The sequence below is a fragment of the Typha angustifolia genome, chromosome 1 (genome assembly GCF_048772165.1).
Source record: "Typha angustifolia cultivar Huaian chromosome 1, ASM4877216v1, whole genome shotgun sequence".
Lineage (NCBI taxonomy): Eukaryota > Viridiplantae > Streptophyta > Magnoliopsida > Poales > Typhaceae > Typha > Typha angustifolia.
The window spans coordinates 115801-142117 of NC_133239.1; the positions used below are offsets into that span (position 1 = coordinate 115801).

At 40.4% G+C, this 26317-nt stretch overlaps 6 protein-coding genes across 12 annotated transcripts; 3 read left to right on the forward strand and 3 right to left on the reverse strand.

Annotated features, from left to right (window-relative positions):
- Window positions 1-233: 233 nt before the first annotated feature.
- On the forward strand, window positions 234-1358 carry LOC140759212 (uncharacterized). The gene is made up of 3 exons (XM_073095714.1): window positions 234-337; window positions 426-1017; window positions 1146-1358. Exons 1-3 carry the CDS (start codon window positions 234-236, stop codon window positions 1356-1358), a joined length of 909 nt encoding a protein of 302 aa, XP_072951815.1.
- Window positions 1359-1443: 85 nt separating this feature from the next.
- LOC140767013 (uncharacterized) lies at window positions 1444-5109 on the reverse strand. The gene is made up of 3 exons (XM_073106752.1): window positions 3392-5109; window positions 2172-3211; window positions 1444-2066 (listed from the first exon to the last, which is right to left on the reverse strand). The coding sequence occupies exons 1-3, from the start codon at window positions 4587-4589 to the stop codon at window positions 1722-1724; spliced, it is 2583 nt and encodes an 860-aa protein (XP_072962853.1). The 5' UTR covers window positions 4590-5109; the 3' UTR covers window positions 1444-1721.
- Window positions 5110-7015: 1906 nt separating this feature from the next.
- LOC140760361 (small ribosomal subunit protein bS6c-like) lies at window positions 7016-9534 on the reverse strand. Of its 2 annotated transcripts, XR_012104362.1 has the most exons (3): window positions 9094-9534; window positions 7475-7765; window positions 7016-7318 (listed from the first exon to the last, which is right to left on the reverse strand). XR_012104362.1 is itself a non-coding variant. In XM_073097300.1 (2 exons), the coding sequence occupies exons 1-2, from the start codon at window positions 9451-9453 to the stop codon at window positions 7526-7528; spliced, it is 600 nt and encodes a 199-aa protein (XP_072953401.1). In that variant the 5' UTR covers window positions 9454-9534; the 3' UTR covers window positions 7383-7525. The 2 variants fall into 2 exon arrangements, 1 of the variants encoding a protein (XP_072953401.1); XM_073097300.1 differs by lacking the exon at window positions 7016-7318 and having other exon boundaries at window positions 7383-7765.
- A 312-nt stretch (window positions 9535-9846) lies between these two features.
- LOC140766306 (PP2A regulatory subunit TAP46) lies at window positions 9847-13685 on the forward strand. The gene is made up of 9 exons (XM_073105765.1): window positions 9847-10150; window positions 10249-10371; window positions 10499-10585; window positions 10759-10863; window positions 11368-11529; window positions 11855-11890; window positions 11982-12038; window positions 12143-12423; window positions 13275-13685. Exons 1-9 carry the CDS (start codon window positions 10055-10057, stop codon window positions 13507-13509), a joined length of 1182 nt encoding a protein of 393 aa, XP_072961866.1. The 5' UTR covers window positions 9847-10054; the 3' UTR covers window positions 13510-13685.
- A 4095-nt stretch (window positions 13686-17780) lies between these two features.
- On the forward strand, window positions 17781-19531 carry LOC140762547 (transcription factor MTB1-like). The gene has a single exon (XM_073100423.1). The coding sequence runs from the start codon at window positions 18001-18003 to the stop codon at window positions 19327-19329; it is 1329 nt and encodes a 442-aa protein (XP_072956524.1). The 5' UTR covers window positions 17781-18000; the 3' UTR covers window positions 19330-19531.
- A 1831-nt stretch (window positions 19532-21362) lies between these two features.
- LOC140764881 (F-box protein SKIP8-like) lies at window positions 21363-26064 on the reverse strand. Of its 6 annotated transcripts, XR_012105109.1 has the most exons (4): window positions 25434-26064; window positions 24643-24839; window positions 23389-23513; window positions 22277-22414 (listed from the first exon to the last, which is right to left on the reverse strand). XR_012105109.1 is itself a non-coding variant. In XM_073103746.1 (3 exons), exons 1-3 carry the CDS (start codon window positions 25812-25814, stop codon window positions 21879-21881), a joined length of 588 nt encoding a protein of 195 aa, XP_072959847.1. In that variant the 5' UTR covers window positions 25815-26064; the 3' UTR covers window positions 21363-21878. The 6 variants fall into 6 exon arrangements, 5 of the variants coding, with proteins under 5 accessions (XP_072959847.1, XP_072959834.1, XP_072959825.1 ...); XM_073103746.1 differs by lacking the exons at window positions 22277-22414; window positions 23389-23513 and adding an exon at window positions 21363-21888; XM_073103733.1 differs by lacking the exon at window positions 23389-23513 and having other exon boundaries at window positions 21983-22414; window positions 24724-24839.
- Window positions 26065-26317: the final 253 nt, after the last annotated feature.

Consider the following 26317-nt stretch of genomic DNA (forward strand, 5'->3'; position numbering starts at 1 on the left):
AATAAATATCTTTTACTGTTTAATTCCATTGTTATCTTTGAATGCATGTATTGCCCGCCCCTTAACGAAAAGGCGCCAAATGTAACTAACTCCTTTTTCTCTGCCTTCGTGCTATCTAACTATATATACTACAAGCCTTTTGATATCATGGATGCATTATTCCTCCCTCCTCTAACTTCGCTCTAGCACTTGATCATTCTCTGGCTCTTTTCTTTGGCTTTTTTCCCAATAATATGGACTTTGACCATGAGAACAGTCTGATGTTAATCGCGCAAGACAGCTTAGTCGACTGGTCTCACATAGAAGACTTCCATCCTGATGTCTCCCAACTCGTAAGGTCCGTAATAAGAGATTAAATTCAGTTAGTTAGATATATGCAAACTAGCAATCTAAAAATATTATAGTTGCGTTTTGTTGTGTTGCAGTGAGCCATATGCACTCGTGCCGCTTCCGGACAGCATCGACGACTTTGATGAATTCTCCTGTTTCTGCTCATCAACACCAATATCTGATGTCTCACAAGCCTTGTCCGTTGCTCCTTACCAACAATATCTATCATATACTATTCCTCACGAATTGCAGCTCGACGGTCTCGAGCTCGATTCGTTCCTATGGAGTATTGAGAATTTTCCATCTCATTGTGAAGATATTATCAAGGAGACGGTGCCTGGTAACATCACACCCAGTCTTACAAAAGATACCACTATAATAAATAGTAGTAGTAGTAGTAGTAGTAGTAGTAGTAAAATTTGTAGTGTCAATGCAAGTACTAGTAGTAGTCGTAGTTTGCATGAGAAAAGAAGAAGAAGAATTGAGCAAAGAAGAACGGGGCGGTCGAGGCTCATTAATGTCAGTTTCGACGAGATGAGGAACTATTTCTACATGCCGATAACTCAAGCTGCCAAGGAGATGAGCGTGGGCCTAACAGTGTTGAAGAAAAGGTGCAGGGAGCTGGGGATCCACAGGTGGCCTCATAGGAAAATGAAGAGCTTGAAGTCTCTCATCCATAACGTTCAGGTAATTCCAAATTACAATTATAAGTAAAAGAACTCTACTCTACCCCCATATATCCTCACTATGTTCACACAGCGGAGAGAAATTTGAGTTAGTACGTTGTTTTGTGTGTGTGTGTGTGTGTGTATTAGGAGTTGGGAAAGGATTCGTCGGAGGAGAGTATACGGAAGGAAGTAGAGATGCTAGATATGCACAGGAGGCTAATGGAAGATAACCCGGAGATAGAGTTGACAGAGAGAACAAAGAAACTGAGGCAGGCGTGCTTTAAGGCTAATTACAAGAGGAGGAGGGAATCTACAACATCCCCTGCTTTGGTGATCACCCCCAATGAGTCCTATTCATGATTATGATTCTATAATGACTCATACCCATCGCAATTAATGGTCAACAAGTACATTTACATACTTACTTGTAATTAATTTTCCACTGGTTCTTTTATTACCAACAAAAAAAAAAAAAAAAGACTTAACAAAAAGTACTTTTCGTGTAATTGTCTGAGAGCTGAGGTTTAAAATTGCAAATTTGGTGGGAAGTATCTCTTTCAGACAGACAGACAGAAATCAATGTAGAAGAAGGAAGGAGATATATAAAGTATTCTTTACAATACCAAGACGTATGCAAATCTTTAGTTTAACTTTGTTGTTGCATTTACTACTCTGCATGGCGGGGACGGCATGTTGTGTAGTAGCAACATTCCAATTTGTGGGCTAGGAAGATGACGAAAGGATCCCATCAGAAGCGAGCCTCCCCTCAAGATCTCCAATAATCCGGGATATCCGCACCTCCAGACCTCTCTGTATTTCCCTGAACAAGCTTCTAACGACATCCGCGAATTGGCCCATATTGAATCCCATACTCTTATCAACTCCATCTCTACCTGCAAGGAAGCTTGAAGTAATCATGGATTGCATCTCCAATAGCTTCTGCCCAGTTGCCACCATGTATCTTTGGAGTTGGAATGTCTCCTCGAGGAACTGTTCTAATGTCTCAGTCTGCTGCTCCTTTGCACTGCCACTTAGTTGGTCCCTCCTTCCAGTACGATAACATTCCTCCTGAAACATCATTACAAGGGAACTGAATAAATGCAAACACTATTATATATAAGAGTGTAGAAGAAGAAGAAGAAGATGATGATGAAGTGAATTAAGTAATCCTACCATTCTTCTGCACAAATCATCGGTCTTCTCATCAAGCGATTGATACCTCTTCAGTTGCTTATGTAAAGAAGGTATCACTGCCAGGTACCTCTTCTGCTGCTGCTGCTGCTGCTTCGCACCATCAGTTCTTCTATCATTAGGCCCATCATCCTTGTTTGTTAGCTGCTTCATTGCTTGTGAGCCGACCAACTTCTCGAGCACAGCTAGTTGCTGTCTGAGTCTTTTAATCTTGTACGATACTCCAAGAGCATGGATGTCCATCTTCCTAGATGAGTTCTTTTCTGTGAGCGAGGGTCCGACGGACGATAACTTATCCACGATATCCGTGTCTTCTTGGAAGCTATTAGGCGAAAGAACATTTCCTGGGTCCACGCTGACCTCCTTCTCTTCCTCGACCTCTTCGCGATCCAATAGATTTACTGCTTCTTTGGGTACGACTTGTGAAGAATATTTTTCGTCGAAAGGAACAATAGAGCGGTCCTCAAAATGGTCAGTGACGACTGAAACTTCTGCTGAACTAGTAGCTCCCATATCAATGTCTCTGCTTTTATGTGACTCCAATTCCATCAGCTTTATCTCCTGATCAGTTGTGCTGTCGTTGTCTCTCTCCCAGGCACTATTATTGTTCTCTGGTTTTTGGACTTGCTCTTTGTCCCTTGTTCTCCGCCTTGTGAGCATCACTTCTGGGCAAGGAGTAATATTTGAGTTGCTCTTTCGGCATTGCTCAACATGGAAGCTGAATCGCTCCTTGAGAGATTTCAGTTCCTTCTCCTTATCTAGCAGCAGAGATTCCAGTTTGATGTTCTCCTCTCTGAAATGCGATAGACTCCCGTCCAGCCCTTCCATGTGCGATTGAAGTCGCTTTGTTTCTAGCTCCATGCTTAGCAGCCGCCATCGGAAAGACTCGATCTTCTCGTCTTTCAGTCTCATCTGTTCTGTGAATGCCTCAATCTCGGCATTATGCCGCTTCTCAAGAATGCCTGCATACTTTTCGTTTTCCATCCGGACCCAATCTTGCAACCCGTGATAGCCCTCTGTAGCTGTTCAAGTGATAACAAGGATGTTTAATTCAGAAAAAAAAAAAAAAAAAGGTCTAAAAATCTACTTGAAATTTTTCAGAAATTCGTCCGACACATTAACATCGTTAAAATTTAGCTTACATCCAATCGCAAATACACTGACTAAGACAGAGCAGTAAAAGAATGTTAGATCATACGCACCAGGCTTATCATCCACGCCGCTTGGGTACCTATCTACGCATTCGACTGTCATAGAACCGATCATGTCTTCCTTTGCCATGGGAAATTTGTAATCTTTCCTGCTCTCAGCTTCAAAATAATCCAGAAGAAGTGTCTTGGGGGTGTACCCACTGGACTCCACCTTCAATTCCGCCCTCCGGTTATCCGAACACCCCGCCGCGTCCGCGGAGTGCAACGCTCTCGAGCTCTTCTTATGCCGCGACTCCGCCGTCTTCCTCCACTTCTCCATCTCTAGCTGAGCCTGTTTCTTCTTGGCCTTGGATATCTTCACCTCCTTTAACAGCATATGCTTCTCCGCTGTATCAATCTTGCATTTCCTCAGCATTGCGGATAGAATCTTATCCTTCTGCTCCGCATCCTTCTGCAGCTTCCCGATCTCGACGGAGAGCTGCTCGACCATCGTAATGGCCTCCTCCTTGCGCTCGAAAACTTCCTGGAGCTCTTGCTTGGTCGCTTCCGCTTGCCGCAGAGCACGAGACAGCTCGGCCTCAAGTTGGCGTTGGTTGGATACGAGCTCCACGAACGCAGTCTTGTGTTTCCAGAGCTCGGTGGAGTGGTCTTGGGCCTCCTTCTTAGACCTCTCATTTAATTCCTCCGCCACTTCTTTGGCTAATTGGAGCTTCTCCTCCAACTCTTTGCTCCTGTTGATTTCTTGTTCCAAGGCCTCGTCTTTGAATCCGATAGCTCGCTCCTCCTCCTCGATTCTTTTCTTGAGATCAGATACGGACTCTTCATGCTTGGTTTTGAGGGCACGCATTTCACCTACAAGGACTTGGAGCTGCCGTCGAAGATTCTTCCGTTCGGCTAACCAGCTCTGCTCGTGGGCCGCGAAGATTCCGGCGACCTTCTCGTTGGCCTTGGCGTCCTCTGTTCTCCTCTGCTTCAGCTCGGCGATCTCAAGCTCCGCTCCCCTTAGCTTCTCCTCCTGCGACAACGCCTCAAGGTTTACTTGAAACCTTGAGACGAGTTGACCCAAGAGCTGAGCGCTTCCCTGAAGCATTAATTCGCTTATGCGAGACCATCGGCCGTGTTCGACGTCGAGCCCCCTCGTCCTTGAGACGAGATGGAGGGCAACGAAAGCGCAAGAAACACCAAAATACATTGGATAGGCCTGAGATTCCACCTCGCCCATTGCACTCTTGTCTTGAATCATAATCATACCTCCCACAAAGAAATTTTAAGGACTCAGAGAAAAGGAGACAGCCCAAGAGTAACAACCCCAATTTAATTCCTCCTTTGAGATCAAAAAATAAAAAAGAAAAAGGTAGGGAGGAATCATTGAACCAGAGGTGATCATACTGTTGTTGCTGCCAACTCCAGCCAAAAGCCTTTTGGTGGGTACTGCTACTAATCCAAAGACTACTTAAACATGATCATGATCATGATTAAGAGAGAGAGAGAGAGAGAGAGAGAGAGAGAGAGTGCAAATAGCATGGGATTGGCACGTGTGAGGGGGCTACTCTAATCAGTTAAAAGTGGAGATCCCAATGTGTCAGAAACAGTAGCATAAATTCAGGGAACCGACTCCCTGGTTTTCAGCAATAGCACCAACCGACTTGTCTTCTTCTCTGTCAAACCACGCACAAACACTTCATCTTCTTATTCTTCTTCTTCTTCTTCTTCTTCTTCTTCTTCTTCACTTCCCGTTTTTTGATTTTTGAACGTTTCAAAGTGATAACGTCATACATTCTATTGGATGTTGGTGTTTTAAAATCAGCTCTGGCAATAATTGATAATATTGTTTTACCTTCTAATAGAGCTGGCAAAGGCACCATTTCCAGCAATCTTCCATCGCTATCGCAGGATGTGGAGACGAGCCTCAATTTCCTCTGGAGATGTAATCCTACTTAAAGAATAATATTTTAAGATGAATTAGACGAGGGTAGAGAGGCATCACAGAAAACGACATCTAATCTACCACATATTAATTATAATGTAGCTGAATTTCTTAGTCGCGTAGACAATGTCAAAACCCTCCTTTAGCTTCTCTAAAAGTCTAATTATTATATACCATTTGTCAACACGTACGTCGAGGAGTTTATATAACCTTCCTCCTCCAACTATACTCTCGTTTTGGTATATATATATATATAAAAAATATATATATCTAGCCTTTGTCACTCTTCCAACCCATCCCATAGAAAGTGGCTCTCACCACGCCTCTTGTCCCCCCATTCTGCTCCACTTCTTTGGAGACCTGTAAAGTTGGGTGTTGCTTAAGGAAAAGCCAATGCATTTGGGTTCCAATACTCTGATAATGGATGTCCATACTCTTCCACGAGTGTAGAGAAGTCCAACCTGTACTTCCATTGGGGAAGAGAGAAGCACATGCAAAGCAATCTCCATGTGCATAGCCTTTTTGACACCTATCCTTGTTCGATGATCAAAACATCAATATGAACACATAAGAAATCATTTAGGTTAGTTTAATCATCGTTGCCGACTCCCAAGCCCAAGGTATATATGTTGTGATTGATCATGTCAGAACAATGGCCAACATATGTGATCTGGATATAACTCAATGCGTGCGTTATTTAACAAGTCGATCGTAGCTCATAGAGTTATTTTGGGTCCCAAGAGGGCTGTTTGCCACTATCACAACCCTATTAGTTCAACCATCATTAGATGCATCACTCCTTGGAGTCCAAGGAATAGAAAAACTTTCTCTCATGTACTACTGCGCTGCTGCATCAGAAATATGCAGGATCAGCATCGGATCTGCTGTCGGAGGCCATTTTATATCAAAAGTCCAGTTACGGATATTAAGGAATGTCGGAGAAAGCACTACTTAAACAAGGTCATCCAGAGTCTCCGTCGTTCAAAAATTGGACTACCACCGATGTGAAAATCTCCAGTAATATATTACGAAGTAATGATGCGATTTTTCTATGTTTTATTTATGAGAGAAGATAAAATATATATATATATATATATATATATATGTGTGTGTGTGTGTGTGTGTGTGTGTGTATTGGGGTCTGCGTCAAAGTTGGTGGCATCTCGTTATGGGCAAAAGACAATCGATTTGGGGTCCGACGTTCGAGAGGAGACTTTTCTGTGTATCAAACAAAACAGCCAAGAAGAAGCGTTCGCTTCGATGTGCGATAACGAAGGAAAAGGAATATCCGTCATCTTTCTGCTCTTTGCTTCGTCTTCGTATAGATCGTTGGAGAGAGAGAGCAGAGCCACAAACTCACAACCAGGGTCGACAACTCCAGCAACGATGTTCGTGGGTTGAGACACAACGAGCTGAGACCGCGGCTTCATTCACGGGCACTTTTTAATGCACACATCTATTCCACTAATTAATTATTATGAGCTTTCAAGCTGATGCCTCCCTCCTTATCTACCTTGTGGCCCGTGATATATCTATTAAAATATTATTTACAACAAAGGCTTTTAAGAAGAAATTTAATCCCTTAGCCTAATCCACATTTAGAAGGGCGGTAAAATTTACATTAGGCCCAGCCCATTTTGTTCGCAGAAAGAGAATAAAGTCTTATTCAGTTTTTTTTTTTTTAATATTTTTCAAATGAACCCTGAGATATGTAATATATAACAAATGCATCCTGCTGCATTATATCGCGGATTATCAACAACGATAGAGAAGTGCGGGTTTTACAATAAATGCATAATGCAAGAGGTAATATGTAAACATCAACAATCCAAGGCATATGCATAATATAACAGATCTAGCTAGCTTCGGATGGTCCAGCCTAGAAGACAAAATAAAGTCTAGAAATGGCAAAAATAGGCTGCAAAATCTACAAGTTTGAAGTTTGAAGCCACGTGACCAAAAAGATTAAAACAAAATAACGGCAAGTGTATATTTCTGGACTTAACCATGGCTCTGATTCTGGAGAAAATATTTGACAGAGATGAGCTTCCCTGTGGAAAGATGGTCCAAAGACAATTATGCAATAGTGCTAAAGTAAAAGGATTTACACACATATTAATCAATCAAAGCAGCTATGTAAAAGTTATTGCACTCACAATTTTAAAGTAATCGGATTTGAACAGTTGAATTAAAAGAACATGACTTACAGTGACACAATAAGGGCCATGTTGTTCCCCAAGGAACTCTCTTGATTAAATTTAATACTTCCGCTTTCGAACCTTGAAGCTAGATGATCGAATAACATCATCATCCATCTTGAGCCGGGTCTCAAGAACATCTATTGATTCAGGTTTAGTGAAATACGTAAAGAGGAGGTATATGCCATCCAAGTAGGTGTTGGTTTCTCCTGCCTTGTTCTTTTTCTTTATGCTATAAGCAAGCGGAATGACTCCTCGGTTGAAGACCTCAACATACATGCCACCCCCTGCAACTAGTAACTGCAAGAAGGACCAGAAACAACTAATTGAACTAGCTGATAACAGAATCTGGAACTCCTTCAACACCTTGAGCACAGTGAAGGGAAGCAAACTGGATATATAATGAAAAAAAATATAGACCGATGATCTAATTCAAGAGTTCAGAACAAAACATGTATGTAAAAACCCCTGACAGATCAAGCTTCATAGAAATATCAATCACGAAGTGATGAAACACTAATTTTTCTAATCACCAAGGTTTACAATAGATATTCTTGAGCAAAGAGCTGGAGTAATGACCATGTTAGCAGTGTAAGCAAACAAAAGAAGTGGACTTGACAAGAAAACTCGATACACACTGGTGAAGCAATAACGCACATACAACAAAAAGATATGAACAAGTTATATGCACCTAAGCAAGGGTCATATCATAAAAGCATATGATTAAGCATGAGCACTGTAATTTAAGCAGCCGCCTAATTCAATAGAGAGAAAATTTAAAGGTCTCTGAGCCCAACGTAAATTTCACAATTCAACTTAATTAAAACTTAAAAGCATGTCCAATCAGCATGCATAATATATGAGAGCAACAACTAACCGAGTGAAGAACCAAAGAGGGAGAAGGTACAGAAGAAACAGAACTAGTAGGACAGATATAATTATGTAACTTAATAATCCTTAGAGTGTGTCTTCCCAAGAATCTTATGATCTTATCCTATGCAATTCTCATCCTAAATTCTGATTCTTGATGAAAATGAAATCATCCTTTCACGAAAAGGTTTCCTGACCATGCGTAAACCTACTATTTGCCTCTAGATGTTTTACCTATGTTTATGAGAAATTTGTTTGCCATGATTATATTGGACACCGTGGCAAGTTTTTTTTTTTTTTTCTCTTTTATCCCACTAAAATTTTCCTGTAGTGAAACACTGAAGTAATTCTTCGGACCAGTCCATACATATTTGCTTGCTCTTCCTACTCTACCTTTCCAGGTTGCCTTTTACTTAAACTAGCCAACACCAATTTTTAATGCATTGACCCACATTATTGAATTCAGTTGCTTTGAATTCCTATATTTCACATATCATCATGAATTTTAAAGAGTCAGCCAGCCTACTCAACCAAGGATGAATATTCAAAAGGAATGTCCTTTTGCACTCATATACTAATATTATTATAGCTGAACTGCATTTTCGATATCACATTGTCAATTACAGTTTCACTTAGATTTGAATGCGTAAGAAAATAACTGCTGTTAAAGAATTTAGCACTCCTTATAGCTGATTTGTTATCATGAGGAGATATAAAGAGAATGACTTTGAACAAAAGGCGGAAAGGAGTAAGATTACCTCTTCGTATCTCTGGATAAGTGCGAGACGCTCGTCCTCGGTCATGTCAGGTCTGAGCACGGCCATGGTCTCGTACTGGCGAAGCCCCGGAGGGCACTGCGGCTCCTCCTTGTCCTCCATCACCGCCGCGGCGGAAGCGGCCGAGATACCTGAGGAAGGGCCGTTTCCGTCTTCCTCACTTCCCGCCTCGAAGAACGAGCCCGAGAAATCTAGGGTTTGAGCTCGCACGGAAAGAGGTCGCCTTCTCCTCTGGGGGTTCACGGCTCGGGAGCGGAGGCTTGAGATCGAAGGGAGGGAGTGGAACCTTAGGGAGGAGAGACGGAGAGTGGTAGAGGAGGAAGAGAGGGATAAAGAAGCCATGGCTCCCCTCGTTTTGCGCACGAGAGAGAGAGAGTGAGCGAGAAGAAGAGTGTTCGTGAAGAGGATAAAGGGATGGGATAGTGTGCTTGGATGCTCCGCGCTGTAGCGTAATTAACGGCAAAGATCGATCCAATGGACGGTCAAAATTTGTCCAATTGCACTAATTACCAAAACCCGCAGGGCCTATAGCCCAATTCTGACCAGACCCGAACTTTTCGGGTGGAAGTCACTGGTAAGCCCAACACGGATCCACAGGCCCGAACAGTAGCGGATTCAAATATTTGTAAGAATCCTGACCCGGCCCGGTAACTTACTGTGGCACGGGTGTACAAGCGGGGATCCATGGGCCAGGGGGTGCTGCTAGAGTGTAGTCGCGTAGAGTCGGTTTCTCGTCCGTCTTCGACTGCCTTTTGATCCTCTTCGTTTCCCGATTCACGCACGCTTCCGTGCTTCTCTTCTTCTCTCCTCCTCTGCTTGTCTCCTTTTCTTTTTTTCCCTTGGCCTCCTCTTCCTCCATTTGGTCCCATCCATCCATTTGTATAGCTCGAGCATCTTTGCGATAACTAGGGTTTCTTGTGAGATCGATCTCGATTTGGTGCGTATGGGTGAAGGAAAGATGGAGGGGATGACCCTTCCTGCGCTCTTCGAGCAGGCGAGACAGATCCATTCCATGGCTTCCGAATCCTCCGCCGATGAGGTAATATTTGTCTCTCGCCTCCTACTAATCTGAATCATCCCGACGATATGGATATCTCGTACTAATCATTGGTCGTATCTTTGGAAAACTTTCGATAGGAGACTCTGAGGAAGGGAATCGAGGCTCTGCGACGCTGCGATGAGATGGTAAGCAAGCTAGGGCTCTTCTCCTCCAATGAGACGAAGGATGAAGTCAGCACTGCTAATCTGAAATATCTTCTGGTGAGCAGCCTTTTCTCTGCAAAATTTAGATGCTTTTGAGATCGCATCACTGCGTACCTACGTTTAGAATATGTTGAAAAGGAATCATTGCTAACAGAATTTTATGTCACTCTTCTCCTGTCTTCAGGTTCCATTTTATCTTGGGGAATTGACTGAAAAAGTTGCGCAAGAAGACAGGATTTCGATTCTAAAGTCATCTCAGGATCAGTTGAAGGTTCAATCTTATTCCACGTATAAGTTTCTAAGCAGTTTTATTGCTGAAGTGCTATATATAGCTTTCACTCTTCCAGCACCTATATATCTCACTGCCAATTTTCCCATGTTTCTGGTACTAAAATTTTCATGTCATGCTGATTATTGTGCTGTCTATATTAACATCGATAACAGGAATTCATTTCAATTTGTGAGGCGCTAGAGCTTATTCCAGAAGAGGAATTAGAAATTTCTGGGCAGGGAGGGGCAGATACCTTCGCAACTCGAAGGGCAAAAAAGGTTAATATTTTTCTCCGTACCTGTTGTTGAACAAATTCAGCTCATTACAACTTATAGATGATGATAGTTTTACAAATGTTCTTCCCATGTCTTTTGAGAAAAGTTGTCTGTCGCAATTTAATAGTATGGATAAGCCTTTTTGATGTGTAAGGCTGTTCTCTAGCCTGGTTTCTCCCCATCTGTACCCTTCTGGAGAACTCCTATTAGTGACAAAGTTGCTACCGGTATTTGAAGTTTCTTATATTGCAGTTTTTGATCCACCTCATTGAGAACATGGTTATGATGTCTTGCCCTCCCTGATCTCTTCATGACAATTTCTTTAACTGCTAGTGCACTCTAGTGGACGCGCTTGAGTCCTTCACTTTAGTCATGAAGTTAAAAGGTTGCTATGACTGTTTTAATTGTTGTGCAACAAAAAATTTATGCACCTGGCTATCCAAATAAAAGATAGGAGATCCATTTTCCTGACAATGCTCTGTTGCTCTCCTTTTGATTCAATCTTAGATTGCTCGGTTCAAGCGCCAAAAGGCAGCAGAAGCTAAGCTGCAAGAAATTAAAGAGAGAAAGGAGAGGCGTGGAAGGTCATTAAGGGCAGCTGCTTTATCTACACCTATTGAAGCTGGGGAGGAAGATTCACTGGAAGATGATGGGGAGGAAGAAAGAGAGGTTAGCTTCCGTTTAGCAGAACATATTTGCCCAAATTTTCAGTCATCTATGTTAGAAAAGGTTATAGCATATAGGAGCAGAGTTTCACTTTTTCATTTCTGTAGTATTTATGAAGCTCTATATGGTCCCTTTCCTGCAGTACACTAAAGCCTGTTCGATAACATCTCGTTAATTTCTGGCATTTTGTGTATACTGATTTTAAGATTTTTGTTCACTTTCAACTAATTTAAGTATATATTCTATCTACCGAATCATGTCCCCTGCTTGGTTAAATTTGGTGAAAGTTTTCCCACTGCTCTGAACTGCGATTTTGTTTTCGTTGCAGGCTTGGCTAACTACAATCTCCTTAGCTATCTGCAAGGTTAGTTCACCATCTTGTGCTTAGTTTCTTTCCCTTTTCTAGTATTCATTGTCCTGCAGTGGTTCATTGTTGTTCCATTGCTTTCATGCAGGCTTTTGATCTGCTGGATATGCTGAAGAAAGAAGAAGAAATGCTACTCTCTGTCAAGGTAAGACAATCAAAGATATTAACCACTCGGTCTTGTGTTCGTTTGATATTTTTCTTTTCTGCCTGCTTGCTTATCTGTATATATGTGTTATATATATGTCACAGGATGAGGATAATGAGTTTGCTCGTGAGATGCTTGATGAACGTACTAAAAAAGCTGAAGCTTGGCATCGGAATTCTGCCAGTCGAGCACCATTTTTCAAACCAGTAGAGCCAATCACATGTGCAACATTTGCTCAGGATGTTATTGAAGGGAGAGCAAATGTTTCACAAGCACATGACCACAAGCATCAGCCCCTGATATTTGGACCTGCAAGTCTTGTAGGTGGAAGATTAACTAGCGAGAGGGAAAGAATGGCAGCACAAGTCTTTCAACCAGGTCACAGGTATGATTCATATTTGTCATAAGTAAGTTGGGTTAGAACTCTCATATTCTTAGCAATATAGCATTCATGCTCTTGGATTTCACCCATAATGGCAATTGGTTGCTGGCAGCAATTTGGTCCTTCCAAACGGACTGCTCATGCTGAAAATAGCCCTAAGTACTAATTGAGTTATTGTAAGAGCCTAGAGTATATCCTTGCAATTTATGGGACCATACACCACATTGTTATACTACTTACATTGTGATTACCGGACCTGGCAGAGAAATATTCAGAGACTTGAGAGAGAACATTCAGGTTTACTTTCTAGTTAAGATAACCGTAAGAGATGCTGCATATAGCTTTTGTAAAGTTTTATATTTTCTCTGCATCAAGGTGTCCTCCTAATCTTTTAGTACAATAATAATTTCAAGTATTGGCCAGGCTAACTAGTGCCCCTTATTTTTATTTTTGGCTTAAAGTACACAAAATTATATGGTCATGATTTATATATATATATATATATATATATATATATATATATGCCATGTATATATGCGTGCACACACACACACACATACACACACACACACACATATATGCCAAGTCTCTGTGTGAAGACCAAGACTGATCAAGTTACACTCTAGCCTATGTGCATGCTCTCGTTTTAGATTATATTGATAATTGTGCTGTGATAGTAAAAGGTTTGTCATCTTGTTACCCGTGTTGCTTTTCCCTGGTAGCACATGTTGGCTTTAGTAAATCTTCCTCGTCTGAAATATGTTTTTTACCTGCAAAGTGGAGGACAAAATCATATATTTCTTTATGACATGTCCCGTTCTCCTTTCTTCATCCACTTTTGTGATTATTAATAGGCTACCCACCATGAGCATAGAAGAAGCTGGCTTACGTGAAATGGAGATGATGAATAAATGGCAAGAGAGAAATGCTAAGCTCGTTGAAGAAGCTAACTCTTCATGGCACAAAGATGGTTCTAGGTCAGCTGAGGAGGATGAGGAGGCTGCAGAAGAGAAAGCAAGAGCATGGGATGACTGGAAAGATGATAACCCTCGTGGTGCAGGCAATAAGAAACTCACTCCTTGTGGGTAAATATGCAAAGTCCCGATTGTTATATGTTTATGTAATGAATTTTAACTCATAGTCATCAGTTTTGTAGAATGCGACAAATACTATAGGACGTTTGTTTGTTTGTTTGTCTGCTTATCACGTATTAGTTGGAAAAACATGTTTGAGCTAATTACCATTTACCAAAGTTGGATGCACTATAGAGCTGTGTGTAAATGCCTTACTACTTACTACTAAAGTAAAAAAAAAGGGTCGGTATTACTGAACCATGAAAACCCCAGCGTTCTGGCTGGCCCATCATCAGGTTTGTAACCCAAATTGGTAAAAGGCCCGAAGAAATTCTATTTGGGCTCACTGGACTAGAAATATGGAGGAGTACTCAACGACTGCGACGCGGAGTCCGTTGCTGGGCTTTCCTTTCCATCATTCGTCTGATAAACATTCTAAAGCAGCATGAAGAAAGCTAATCGGTGCGCATTGTAACTGGAATCTTAGTGCTCCACTAGAGGATCCTGTCAATCTAACTGGAGGTCCACACCATGGCAGCTAAAGAGCTTATTTAGTATTGCGAGATTCTTATACAATACAACCAGAACGATAGAAGCATAGTAGTGACTGCAACGGTGATGTAGACAAATTCCAATTACGATCTCCCGTCCAACATTCGAATCACCGAACGCACGGCAAAATCTACTCATAAAGGCGAATGAGAATTCTATCGATTGTTGTTCAGTTGTGGCGCCGATGACGATCGCAGACAGCGGCTACGCCACGCTCACGTGCCCATAACGAGAAGGAATTGGACTTCAGCCTCCTCCCAGCCAATGGACGGGTGGTATCTGAATTAGTTACGAGACGAAAATTGCCCGCTCGTGGAGTGACACCGATACACCGTCTTTCGGTCATGCATGTTTAGTCTTAATTAACAGCATCTAACTATCATTCCATGTGAATCTCATGAGGTTTTTAATTAACAAGAGTTCCAACCCACCACGACACTGCGAGCTCAGTGAATTGAATGGGTTACAAAATTAAGATAGAACACTATCGCAATTAGTTCCACGATGACGGCGGCTAGCTAGCTATAACTCTTCTCAGTTCTCATTTGATCAGAAAATGAGGTTGCAATTTAGTTTTTCAAAAACCATAAAACAAAAACAAAAAAAAAAGATTAAGTGGGGGCAGCAGACAGATTCGGTGGCAATTCAAGTGAAAGAGGTAGTAAGAAAACTCCAATACGACTCTCGTCATCTCATGTAGAAAAATAAGGGCATGCCACGTCGTAGATTACGAAGTACCGGTAGATCTTCTTCTTAATCTTTTATTAGTTAGCGAGAGAGAGAGAGAGAGAGAGAGAGAGAGAGAGAGTTACCTTCTCCATCATTCTTAATTAGTTGGATTTTGACAGCTAAAATGTCTAAAGTGATACGAGACTTTTGGGAGCTCCGAACTTAGGAGTGTGACTCTCGGCTGATCGCTTAAATTTCGGCACTCTTTTTGCCTTTCACACTTCTTTATATATTCGATGACCAAATCGACCGTGAGGACTTTGTAACTAATTCAGCTCTAATATATATATATATATATATTTGCATGAATAGACCGCCATTAAACTAATCTACCAGTTTAGCATCAAAACAAAGATTAAGCTCCCAACCGGTAGTTCCATTTGCCAAAATATATATCATTTCAGAATGGTAGTTAATTTCGTACTGTCCGTCAACTCTTCTGGTCGGACCTTAATTTCACGCCTTCATACTGTAGCCATGCACAGTATAGCCTACAAGATATAGAATATAAAATTAATATTATTTGTAATCAACTACTTTGCAGCGAACACAACTAAGTTAAATAGGTAAAGTTATGTTTTAATTCATCCACTATTCCAAAAGTTTAAGAAATTAATAAGTAATAATAATTTTATTTTATATTTACATATATATATTTATATATCTTATATATTAAAAATCTTGCGTTGTTATCAATGTACGCATATGTAGCTTTCTGCTCATCAATCCTATAAAATACTTAGGCTTTGTTCGAATAGTGTTGAAATAGAAATAGTAATTTTTATTTGTTATTATCAAAATATGTATTTTAAAAATAACTATTTCTATATTCTGTAGTCCTATATAATAAAATTATAATAACTCTCTTTGATGTGATATAAAGTAAAAAAATTATATATATATATATATATATATATATTATTTTTATAAAATTATAATAAATACGTTTTGATTTGATATGAAGTATATTAATGCAATAGATATATGAGTATGAGTTTGTATATGAGTTAATATGTGATATAATATGTAATTTTAATAAATAATATTTTTATTCTTGAATAGGACTATTATGATATTTGCTATTATTTTATTACTATTTGAAGGGAGACTTCTTTGTAGTTGAAATTTGTTTACAAAGGGACTTTATATATACACAGTAGAAAGTAAAAATAATAGACCATGTCATCCGCAAAGAGCTTTGAGTGGATAGCCAATAACCAGATGTTCAATAAGGAGAAAGGTTTTTAACTTTGAATCTCAAATAACAGAAAAGTCATACAACCCGAGCAAACGGATAGCTGAGAAATAGATGGTCTATCGTCCCGATACCATTAGAACACATTGAATAATAATAATCTATAGCATGAATCCGCCTATGAAGGACCTCTCCAATCGGGATAGCACCAACCAAATACCTCCAAAGAAAGGTTGTAACCCTTAGTAACACTTCTTTTACCTCTAAGATGATAGACCAGAAATTCCTAGGCCTATTGTTGTTTTCTGACGACAAGCTTAACCATTCGCGACACAAGATTGCGTCATAAGTTGTTTTTATCGTAAGGATGTCATCTTTTTCAGAAGCCCTCCTAATCTTATTTGAACAAGTGACATAGGGAGATCTGATATAGTAGTTGAGAATGAGTGAGCGATCGTCGGTAGGAATATACTGTTAATGAGGCTACGATTCTAATTACTATCACAGATAATGTCGCTAACTTTGCTTGTGAAAATAGAAAGATGGAGTTTCTCTATAAAGATCGTCGAGAGCCAAGGATGAGAGAGTGTATGGAAATGAAAATAACATCTCCTGCTATCCATTGAACGTGTTTGAACAACATCTTCTTCACTTTGATAATTGAGTTCCAAACCAAAGATGCAAGTCTATTAAGCTTGACTTGCTACGATGAGTAAGTTGAAAAATATTTAACTTTGTGCAAAGCTAGCAAGTCCCCATAAGGCTTAGAGAAAAGTCCCCAAGCAATGAGTAAGTTGAAAAATGCATAGCATTTACCAAAGCTACCGAATCCGCATAAGACTTAGAGAAAAGTCGCCAAGCAATGGGTAAGTTGGAAAATACATAGCTTTTACCAAAGCTGCCGAGTCCACATAATGCTCAAGGTCTATACCATGGGCTGAATTCGCTTTGGCTGTATTTATATTGACAAGCATATATTGGTAATTTTACATGTATGTATATATATAAAGTTTAAGTGGCTAAGTAAGTATTAGAGTTTGTTGAGTAGGTGTATAAGACTTGTAAATTGTAATACAGCTTTCTCTTTAAAAAAAAAAAAGGGATCAGGTGGGTCCTCCTTGCAGTCCAATTCCAAGTATTGACGTACTATTTAATTTTGTACGAAAGTGATGATATATATTGCGAATTATATGAATAAAATAGATTACATCATCAGAAATGGGTCTCAGATTTGATTTTTTTACGTCTTTGCATCCAGTAGTTGTGGCAGTTATTAGGTGAAATTTCTGCGACCATTTTAGAAGCCGAAGATCTCTCTACTCAATGTTAATCATGTTCTAATTTATTTTTTTTATTAATAGGATCTAATTTATTATGATCTTAATAAAAAATGCTGAATTAATTAATATTTATCTGAATTGAATATATATATATATATATATATATATTTTAAATTAAATATATTTGATAATAAATATATATATATATTAAAAAAAAATAGTCTATTTGAGTGAAGAAAGAAAAATAGCAGTTTAGTCAAAAACTGCGCTCCTACTTGGTGTTTAATGCCTGAGAACGTGATACACGTGAAAGATGTCGTTACAACTTACAAGGCCGCCCTATTTATTTATTTATTTATCTATCTAACTAATTTTAACAAACAAGCGAAAACAAATGACGACGTCATCAGCTAATCGTAAGCATCAAATTACTTTTTAGGCAAGGTTAAGTAATATTTCAACCCATGACGTCACGAACCCGAACCTGAGTTGATAATTATCTGCTTTATATAAACGACGCTTGGCGACACGAACTAGGAGAGCTCCAAGCTCCAACTCTCAGTTCCTCTTCTTCTTCCTCTCTGAGTTCCTCCTCTTCCTCTCCTCTCCTCTCCGTCTATCCCTCCCTGTTTGAGATTTGAGAACTCAAAAGCCAAGATCGGGTGATCTCTCTCTCTCTCTCTCTCTCTCGATATATATATATAAGAGTGGGCAATGTGTTAGAAAATATATTTGTTGAATCATTCATCTAATGAGGGGGCTTTGGTCCGAGGAGGAGCGGGCCATGGCGGCGGCCGTCATGGGCCCCGACGCCTTCCACTACCTCGCTTCCAGCCACGTGTCATCCGATACACTGCTCGCCGCCGCCAACCCCAACATCCAGACCAAGCTCCTCAACCTCGTCGAGGGCCCCACCGCCCTCCCCTGGACCTACGCCATCTTCTGGCAGATCTCTCGCTCCGACTCCGGCCAACTCGTCCTCACCTGGGGCGACGGCCACTGCCGCGAGATCCACCCCCCCGCCTCCGGCGACCACCACCACGACGAGATCGAGCAAAGGATTCGGAAGAAGGTCCTCCACAAGCTCCATCTCCTCCACGGAGGCGGCGCCGACGACGAGAACTATGCCCTCCGCCTCGACCACGTCGCCGACGCCGAGATGTACTTCCTGGTCTCCATGTACTTCTCCTTCCCGGAAGGCCAAGGCGGGCCAGGGAAGGCATTCCTCTCCAAGAAGCACATCTGGTTCTCCGACTCGGCCCTCCGGTGGCCACCGGCCGTTGAGTTCTGCGTCCGGGCCTTCCTCGCGCGCTCTGCCGGGTTCCGCACCGTCGTGATCGTTCCCTTCAAGAACGGCGTCCTCGAATTGGGCTCGACGGTGCCAATCCCGGAGGACCTCAAAAAAGTTGAAACAATAAAATCCCTCTTCTCCCCTGGCGTACCCCTCGAAGAAGAGGTCACGATTTTTGGCAAGGAAATAAACCAATTCCACCAATCGGCAAGCATCGATTTCAGCAAGGCAGCCGCCGAGATGTTGGATATGAATTCAATCTGTAAGGAAGAGAGCAGACCGAGGAAGAGGGGACGGAAGCCGGCAAATGGAAGAGAGGAGCCTCTCAATCACGTGGAAGCGGAGCGACAAAGAAGAGAGAAGCTTAACCAGAGGTTCTACGCTCTCAGAGCCGTAGTCCCAAACATCTCGAAGATGGATAAGGCGTCGTTGCTCGGCGACGCCATTGCTTATATCCAACAACTCCAGAATACCATCAAGGATATGGAGATGGAAAGGGAAAGGGAGTCTCAGTCTCAGTCCCAGTCCCAGCGCCCCGATATCCATATCGAGCAAGCCGACGACGAGGTGTTTGTTAGGGTTACTACTCCTTTGGATAGCCACCCTGCTTCTAGAGTTCTCTACGCTTTTAGGGACGCCAGGATTATTGTACTGGATTCCAAGGTTTCGCCCAGCAGCGACGGCACAGTCTGTCATACGTTCGCCGTCAGGTCGCCGGGCTCCGAGAAGCTCACCAGAGATATGCTCGTCGCCGCCATGTCTCGCGAGAGGACTGCTGCGTCGGAATGATCCTTCTCCTCTGACTTGCAACTCCAAATTTAGCATTGGAATATTGGTTGTAAAGGTTCTAAAATTAAATTCTTGTGTCCAGCTCGTCACTGAGCTTTACAACCTCATGAAATTGACAGAAAATTCGATGAAAAATTGCAACCGTGTTGTTGAACTTGTTCTTTTTAATCATAATGATCAAGTGATTATTGATTTCCTCTCTTATCCACACTTCAGACAATTTTATTAGTTTATTTATATTTTAATTCTTTTCATTCCTGATGAGCACATGAATGTTGATTGATAAATAATGCACAGTATTCGTCAACTTACTGCAACCTTTTTACGGCTGTGGAAGAAGTATTTGGTTAATTTACTCAATGAATTAAGAATCCTCCTCTGCTGTTCTACTACGGAGTACCAGTTGAGCAAGGAATCCAATATTTTGATGGGAGACGAGACGGCAAAGAAATAAAAAGACCATCGAGAAACCCGTATAGCATGAGAAAATTGCGGTGGTTGTAGATCCAACACGTGGAAAACGCCGCGATTGATCTTATTTCTAATTAGTTGCTTTGTGCCCAATTCATCCACTTGCTGCTCTGCCTCCCACGACTTCCTATATCCATGATATTATACCTACTTTAACAACACCCCTGCGGCGTTCAGTGCATTCTTGCCGGTTGCCGCTCTATTATATAATTACAATTTTCTATGACTCGATAAAAAAGTTTTTCAGCAACACATTGCTGCACCTCTTTTAATTAATTATAAATCTCATTAATTAACCCCTCCTAAGCAAACTCATAGACGTCACCTCTAAAGAAAATTGTACGGTCCAAATTGTGTCAAACTTCATGCATTCATACCCAGTAATAGGACATTAAAGTTGTTCCAGATCATCCAATAATGCATCGTCCATTATGGTGCAAACGATCAAGCCGCCCATGTTTTACTTATCTTGTGTACGTGTTCTCTGTTCTGTTTTGTTTTTTGTTTTTCCGTTTGTTTCCTTGCGGTGGGACTTGCTCTCCTTATATTTGTTCAAGGGAAACAGCAGGGCAAATGATACGGAACAACTGCCCGCAGTTGTCTTCCAAATGTTTCTCCTTTTTTGAAGTGTACATGTTTCTGGTGCTTAGAGAGAAGAACGTGAAACTCGTGGGTAGATCGATCACAAGAGAGTGGCTACGTTCATGTATCTAAATACTAACTCCATCCTTGTAGAATTATAGAATTAAAAAAAAAAAAAAAAAAACAGAGCATTTGTTTATGCTATTCGGTTCTCTGTCTGTGGTTGCTAGTACAGAGTAGATAGTGACACTACAACCTCGAGGCGTGCCAAGTATTATGCCTCATGGCAAAGATCACGAAGAAAGAAAATGTTCCTTCCTTCTAGTACCAAGATCTGTATTCTATTAACAAAAAAAGAAAGAAAAAACCCCCAAGTCGTGCCAGGCTGAATGAGAAAAGAAATAAATAGAAGAGATCGCTATTAAATTGATTTCCCAGTTCCGAGTTGCTAATTCCTACCGACCGTGAACGAATAATTTGGCTTAGAAAGCACTTAATAACTTTTCCATTCTTCCCCCCTGGACCTGTCTAGTACTAGGAAGGTCTTTTGGGAGTCCACAGTCCACAAGCCTAATGCAGCACGAGTAACATTCTTTCTCATATATTGGGGGGGTTGGGAAAATATCTAGGATGGAGGTCCCCGCTATCTTGTCGATCCTTTTTCTTTCTTTTAAATTTTTGGATAAAAATTGAGTCACATCCATGGATCGGGTAAAGCTAAACTAGCACGCATCCAACAACACGTCCGAAATAAAATCAGGCCTATTATCTATACCATCAGCTAATAGTTTGCTCTGCCTCATAAAGAGGAAGATGACAAGAGAGGATTGAGCAACTTGTTAGCCTTCGCACTGGAGCTTTGTTTAAGCCCAAAATACTAATTAGATAAAGCTGCCACAAAGAAAAAGCCAAAAATCAAAACATCAAAACAAGCTTACAAGATTGACAGGCTAGATGGATTTAGACACATAACAATAACAAGTAGCTTGTTAAAGAGGCTTTAATCGAGGTACGGTTGCACTGTAGACTATCTAGAATGACAAGAATAAGGTGTGGCATCGTTCCTACAAAATTATCATTCGGACTACATCCGTTGGAAACTGAAACATCCACGTTATGTAAAATGTGGATCATTGTTTACATGTACACACACAATGATTCATATACTCTGTTCACCAGCTGACCTGAGGAGGTAGGCTAATGTTACCATCACCGTTCTTCGAACAAAATAGTGAATCAACCCAAATGAAGATTATAACAGTCCAGATCGGGTTTAGTCGCACCTGCTCCAACTTTTAGAGCGACAATATGACCTATAATTTTCTTCCAGCACGATTTCCTTTCAACCACTCAATAGTCAATACTAACATCTGAGGATTCTTCGTAGCAAAATAGGTATGCTATAAATAATACTGAAAACCAGTGCAGAAAGCATGTAACTTTCAATCCCCCGCCATAATTCACCATTTCTTGCTTCAGTAATTCTGAAATAGCATCTACGGAAAGCTGGAGAAGAAACTTACACAATCAATTTCAGGATGGAAAGAAAACAAATCCAACTTAAAGTTGATAAAAAGAATGTACTTTGGACAGACTCAGATGAGAGATAATATTAACAGTCTAGACGAGTGAGATCATAGAAATTAGAAGTTTGAAGATAAAGAGAAGAAAACAAAACAGAACTAGATCTAAGGAAGAAAAATATAGAAGCTTTTGCCGGATAACAACAATATGCCAATTTGGATGTATCTTCTCTTGTACTCAGCCAAAGAAGTTAAGCATCCCAGGGTCACCATTCATAAGAATTACCGAACTATGATGGTGAACCATATACCACCTCCCATTGTGGAACTCATATACATTGGTCACATGAAAGGGCCCAGAATCTACATCAACATAGGCCTTCATGGTAACCCATGCCATCTCACTGAGCACACGAGCTCGCACGTCCCGGATATGAAAGGCAAGACCTTGGCCACCACCTTGGCCCCAGTTGAAAGCAAGAAACCAACTGTCCATGACCGCATTGTATCTGTGAAAGGGAAATAACAATATGCCCCTAATAAGTTGCAATTCCCAGTCAGGTCCATTTAATTGATCTAGACCCAAAGGGAGCAGATACTAGATTTTTCACTATATCAGATTAACTGTATGAGTAATAAAGAAATTTATGTTCTGCAAATACACGAGAGGTTTCTAGAAATCTGTAGAGAAGACCTGAATAGTGAATACAATGCAGAATGCGTATAACTTCCATCAAGGCATCAAACCTCGTGAAAAACAATATTTAAGTAGGAAAATTAGGATCACGTATAGTGCACCTATACCAGCATGAACCATATATGATAAGAAGCAGTACAAGCATGAACATATAAGCACAAACCATAGGATAGGAAGAGTTTTTTAAAAGTATTTGACACACTTTTACTCAGACTACCATTCACCATACAAGGTCCGAAAACCAAGGGAACTACTCAAATATGCAGGTAAAGCAATAAGATATTTAAAATTAAAGATTGAAAGAAAGGAGAGTGGAATAAAATCATGTTTTCCATTTTTTATCCAACAGAGATGCAAATCTATTTCATCTTTATCTGTTGCCTCTATCCCTCGACAAACAACCAGACTAACCCAGATAATTATCATTTATCTTTGTTCTATGCTTAAATAACTTAAAGACAACTTACAACTGCAAGTTTCGGAGTACCTGTGACTCATTATCCCTCTCAATGATGCTATTTTTGGAAGTTCCAGTTTGGACAGGAAATTGTGTTTAAAAGTTCAAGAGAATCAACAAAATGTGGAATGCACCTTGGAAATAAGTTTCACAGTTCACAATACTTGAAGTGATGCTTTAGACAACATCCGTGAAAAATATTTCTATCATATATAACAGATTATTTTGTCAAAGACAACAAACTCAACTTATTTATGAAATTTTCAAATATATTTGGCCCAAAAGTGAGCGGATGCCATTTCATTTACAGTTACCAAGTTAGATGGTACCTAGTCATAAACCCAGCTGATAACACCCCGAATTTAAGCTCCTTTTTTCTTCAATTCTTAGCCTATGAAAGATGTTTCACTGGATTCTTATAGAAGAATACTTGCCCCCTTTCTGGCTGATCTTACTAATAAGGAAAAAATATGTCAAAACACAACATAAAATACTCTTGGTATACTAATGCTGATTAGAAGATGCAGTTCTTTAGCCTTGCAACAAATAAGCATTATTACAAAAAGCTAGCAAAATACTACGATTATAGTTTCTCACCTATTCATTTTGGGATGATATACCATATAAAGAAATAGCAAAAGCACTTGGTAGAGTTTTGCCAGCACCACCCACAAGTGATATCATGGAGAAAAGCATTCCATTCCCCAAAAAGGTCAATCAAACTTAATCCGGTATGGCCGGACAGCTTTGTTTGCACTATGCCTTCCTAGTAAACTGAGCTACAGACACATGCATATTCAGAATATACATGAACAAAATATAGGACTCATATTTTTAACTTCTTCCAAAGATGAACATCTTCAAATAGACAACCTATAATATGGGAAATGTTTGCGGTGCCAACATACATCATTCTGTGATGCTTTCATCTCATGTGAAAACTCTGTCACAAAGTATATATTAGATTCTCACATAAGCCATGCATTATGTATCTCTAATAAAGTCAGTCCCCAGAAGAAAACTAAAACATCAAGTCTTGTCCGGTAAATAACTAATGAGATAGTTAAGATAAAAACAAAATAAATAAAATAATTTGCCCTACCTCTCTGTTACAAATGCAGATCAGTTATAGTATTCTGCAATGAACATCACTGAAAGCAATATAATAGTTAATTTGTCAACATACAGAGACTATGTGCGTGTAGTTGCACACAAAGGCATAAAGACATACGCTTGGCTTATTTATTTTCTCTTTGATTGATAACATGAACTTGGTTATCTTAGTGAGTATTAGATTTCTGTGTGAATAAATTATTATACGATGCCTTTGACACGTGTCCAATCATGCTACTTGATATATATCTTGTTTCACATACATGTAAATGAGCATATGCCTAGTCCACAAACTACTTGATGGTGTCTTTGTTCCACAACATGCTTTCACTAAGGCTTCTCAGCATATGCAGATTTCAATATACGATGATGTCAAATAAAAGCAGAAGAAAATTAGGGCAGTGTACATGATGTCAAGCATAGATGATTTTGTGCAATTTAACTTTTCAACAATCAGATTCAAGCCATACCCTGTAAAAAGTTCTCCTGAGGCATGTATGCACTTTACATAGTTTGTGTTAAGCCAAAAACGACTCATTGCAGGTAATGACCTTTCTCTGATGATGTTATAGAATTCTGCATTTAAACTAATAATGGCTTTTGTGGAAGCATAATATGCCTTCCATCCATTGCTCGGGTTGATGCTGTCCTGCTCCACTGTGAAGTCCTGCCAGAAAATTGAGACGATAATTATAATTGTTTTACATAGGCAGGCTATCCAAATGCTAAACAAAAATAAAATGTGCCCCATTAATAGGTACAACTGATTGCCTTCTTGTATAATCCTAAACAAGTTAATGAGGCATGGAGTATTTGAAGGTAAAAAAAACAATGCCAATGGAGGCTAGGATTCAATATCTAAATAGATGTATAATTTAGTAAATTCAAGGAAAATTAGGAAATTCCTATAACATTCTTAAAGTACTTTCTTTGAGGAACATACTCCAGGACATTTTCATCCCACCTCCAAGTAATAACAAGCAAGATAAATAAACAACTTTCTGGATGGTAAAAGAGCTCTATTAGTTATACAAAAGCTTTTAATTTCTTGCCATAAACTTTGAATGTAATTAACTTAAAACAGCTATGCCGTGCAGTGAGGCGGCAACAAAGAATTGCAATTTGGGGTTAAATTTGCATGACTCAGCAATCAATCCATCGCAACTAAAAGACAATGTAATTCCCAGCAATTAACTGCTAATTAAACAAGAACTTGATAATTAGCAACAACAAACAAAGACAAGTGAAGAATGCACCATACTTTGTGATAGAGTGCCTTCCACGCCCCATCGTCATTCGCAGCCCTCCTCATGGCAGAATTGGTCATAGAAAGCCTACAAAGGCTCGTATAATCCAAGTAACTTAGGGCATGCGTCGTGATCTCCGGCACCAACTGCTCCATCATCGAACTACCCGCCGCTGCCCCCTGCCGCTCCACTTCCGCCGCCATCTCCTCCCCGTCCGCCGCCACCTCTTCGTCAGCGCACGAGCAAGAGCAGCCGCAGAGCTTAGTCGGCGACTTAATCAACGGCGATGGCTTCCGGAAGAAGCTTCCGGGGCCTAATCGGAGGGCCCAGAGAGCGCAGAAGCAGCAAATAGCGGTGGCTCCGGCGGCGATCAGGAGAAAGGGGCTCGCGTCCATCTGAAGGACATCAAGGGCTTGGGCGGCATCAAAACCCTAGGAGGAGGAGGATGGAGAAGACGATCGGATGGTAGATCGCATCGGAGATAGAGATCTATTGGTCGTAATTATGAATGGAGATTTCACAACTGGGATTTCTTTCCTTTTTCGGGTGGTTCGATCGGTTGAAGCACGAGGGAGGGAGGGAAGGAGAGGGATTAGGCGGATTTAGAACGAGCATAAGCGCGCCCTCTCGTTCTCGTATGCTCTCTATTTTTTTATTTTAATTAATTAATTATTTGTTTCGATTGAAAAGAGATATAACAAACATATTAAAATGCAACTCAACAAGTAGTTATACTATTTAAGATTATTTCTCATAGCCTCTTTTGACTTGTACCAATTAAGTGATCGGTCCGTGTTCGGTTGGTTTCATTTCGAATTAATGTATTACTTTGTTTTGAATTCGATATGATTAAAGTTTGTTACTAGTCCATTTAATATTTGAATCTTAACACAAGTTT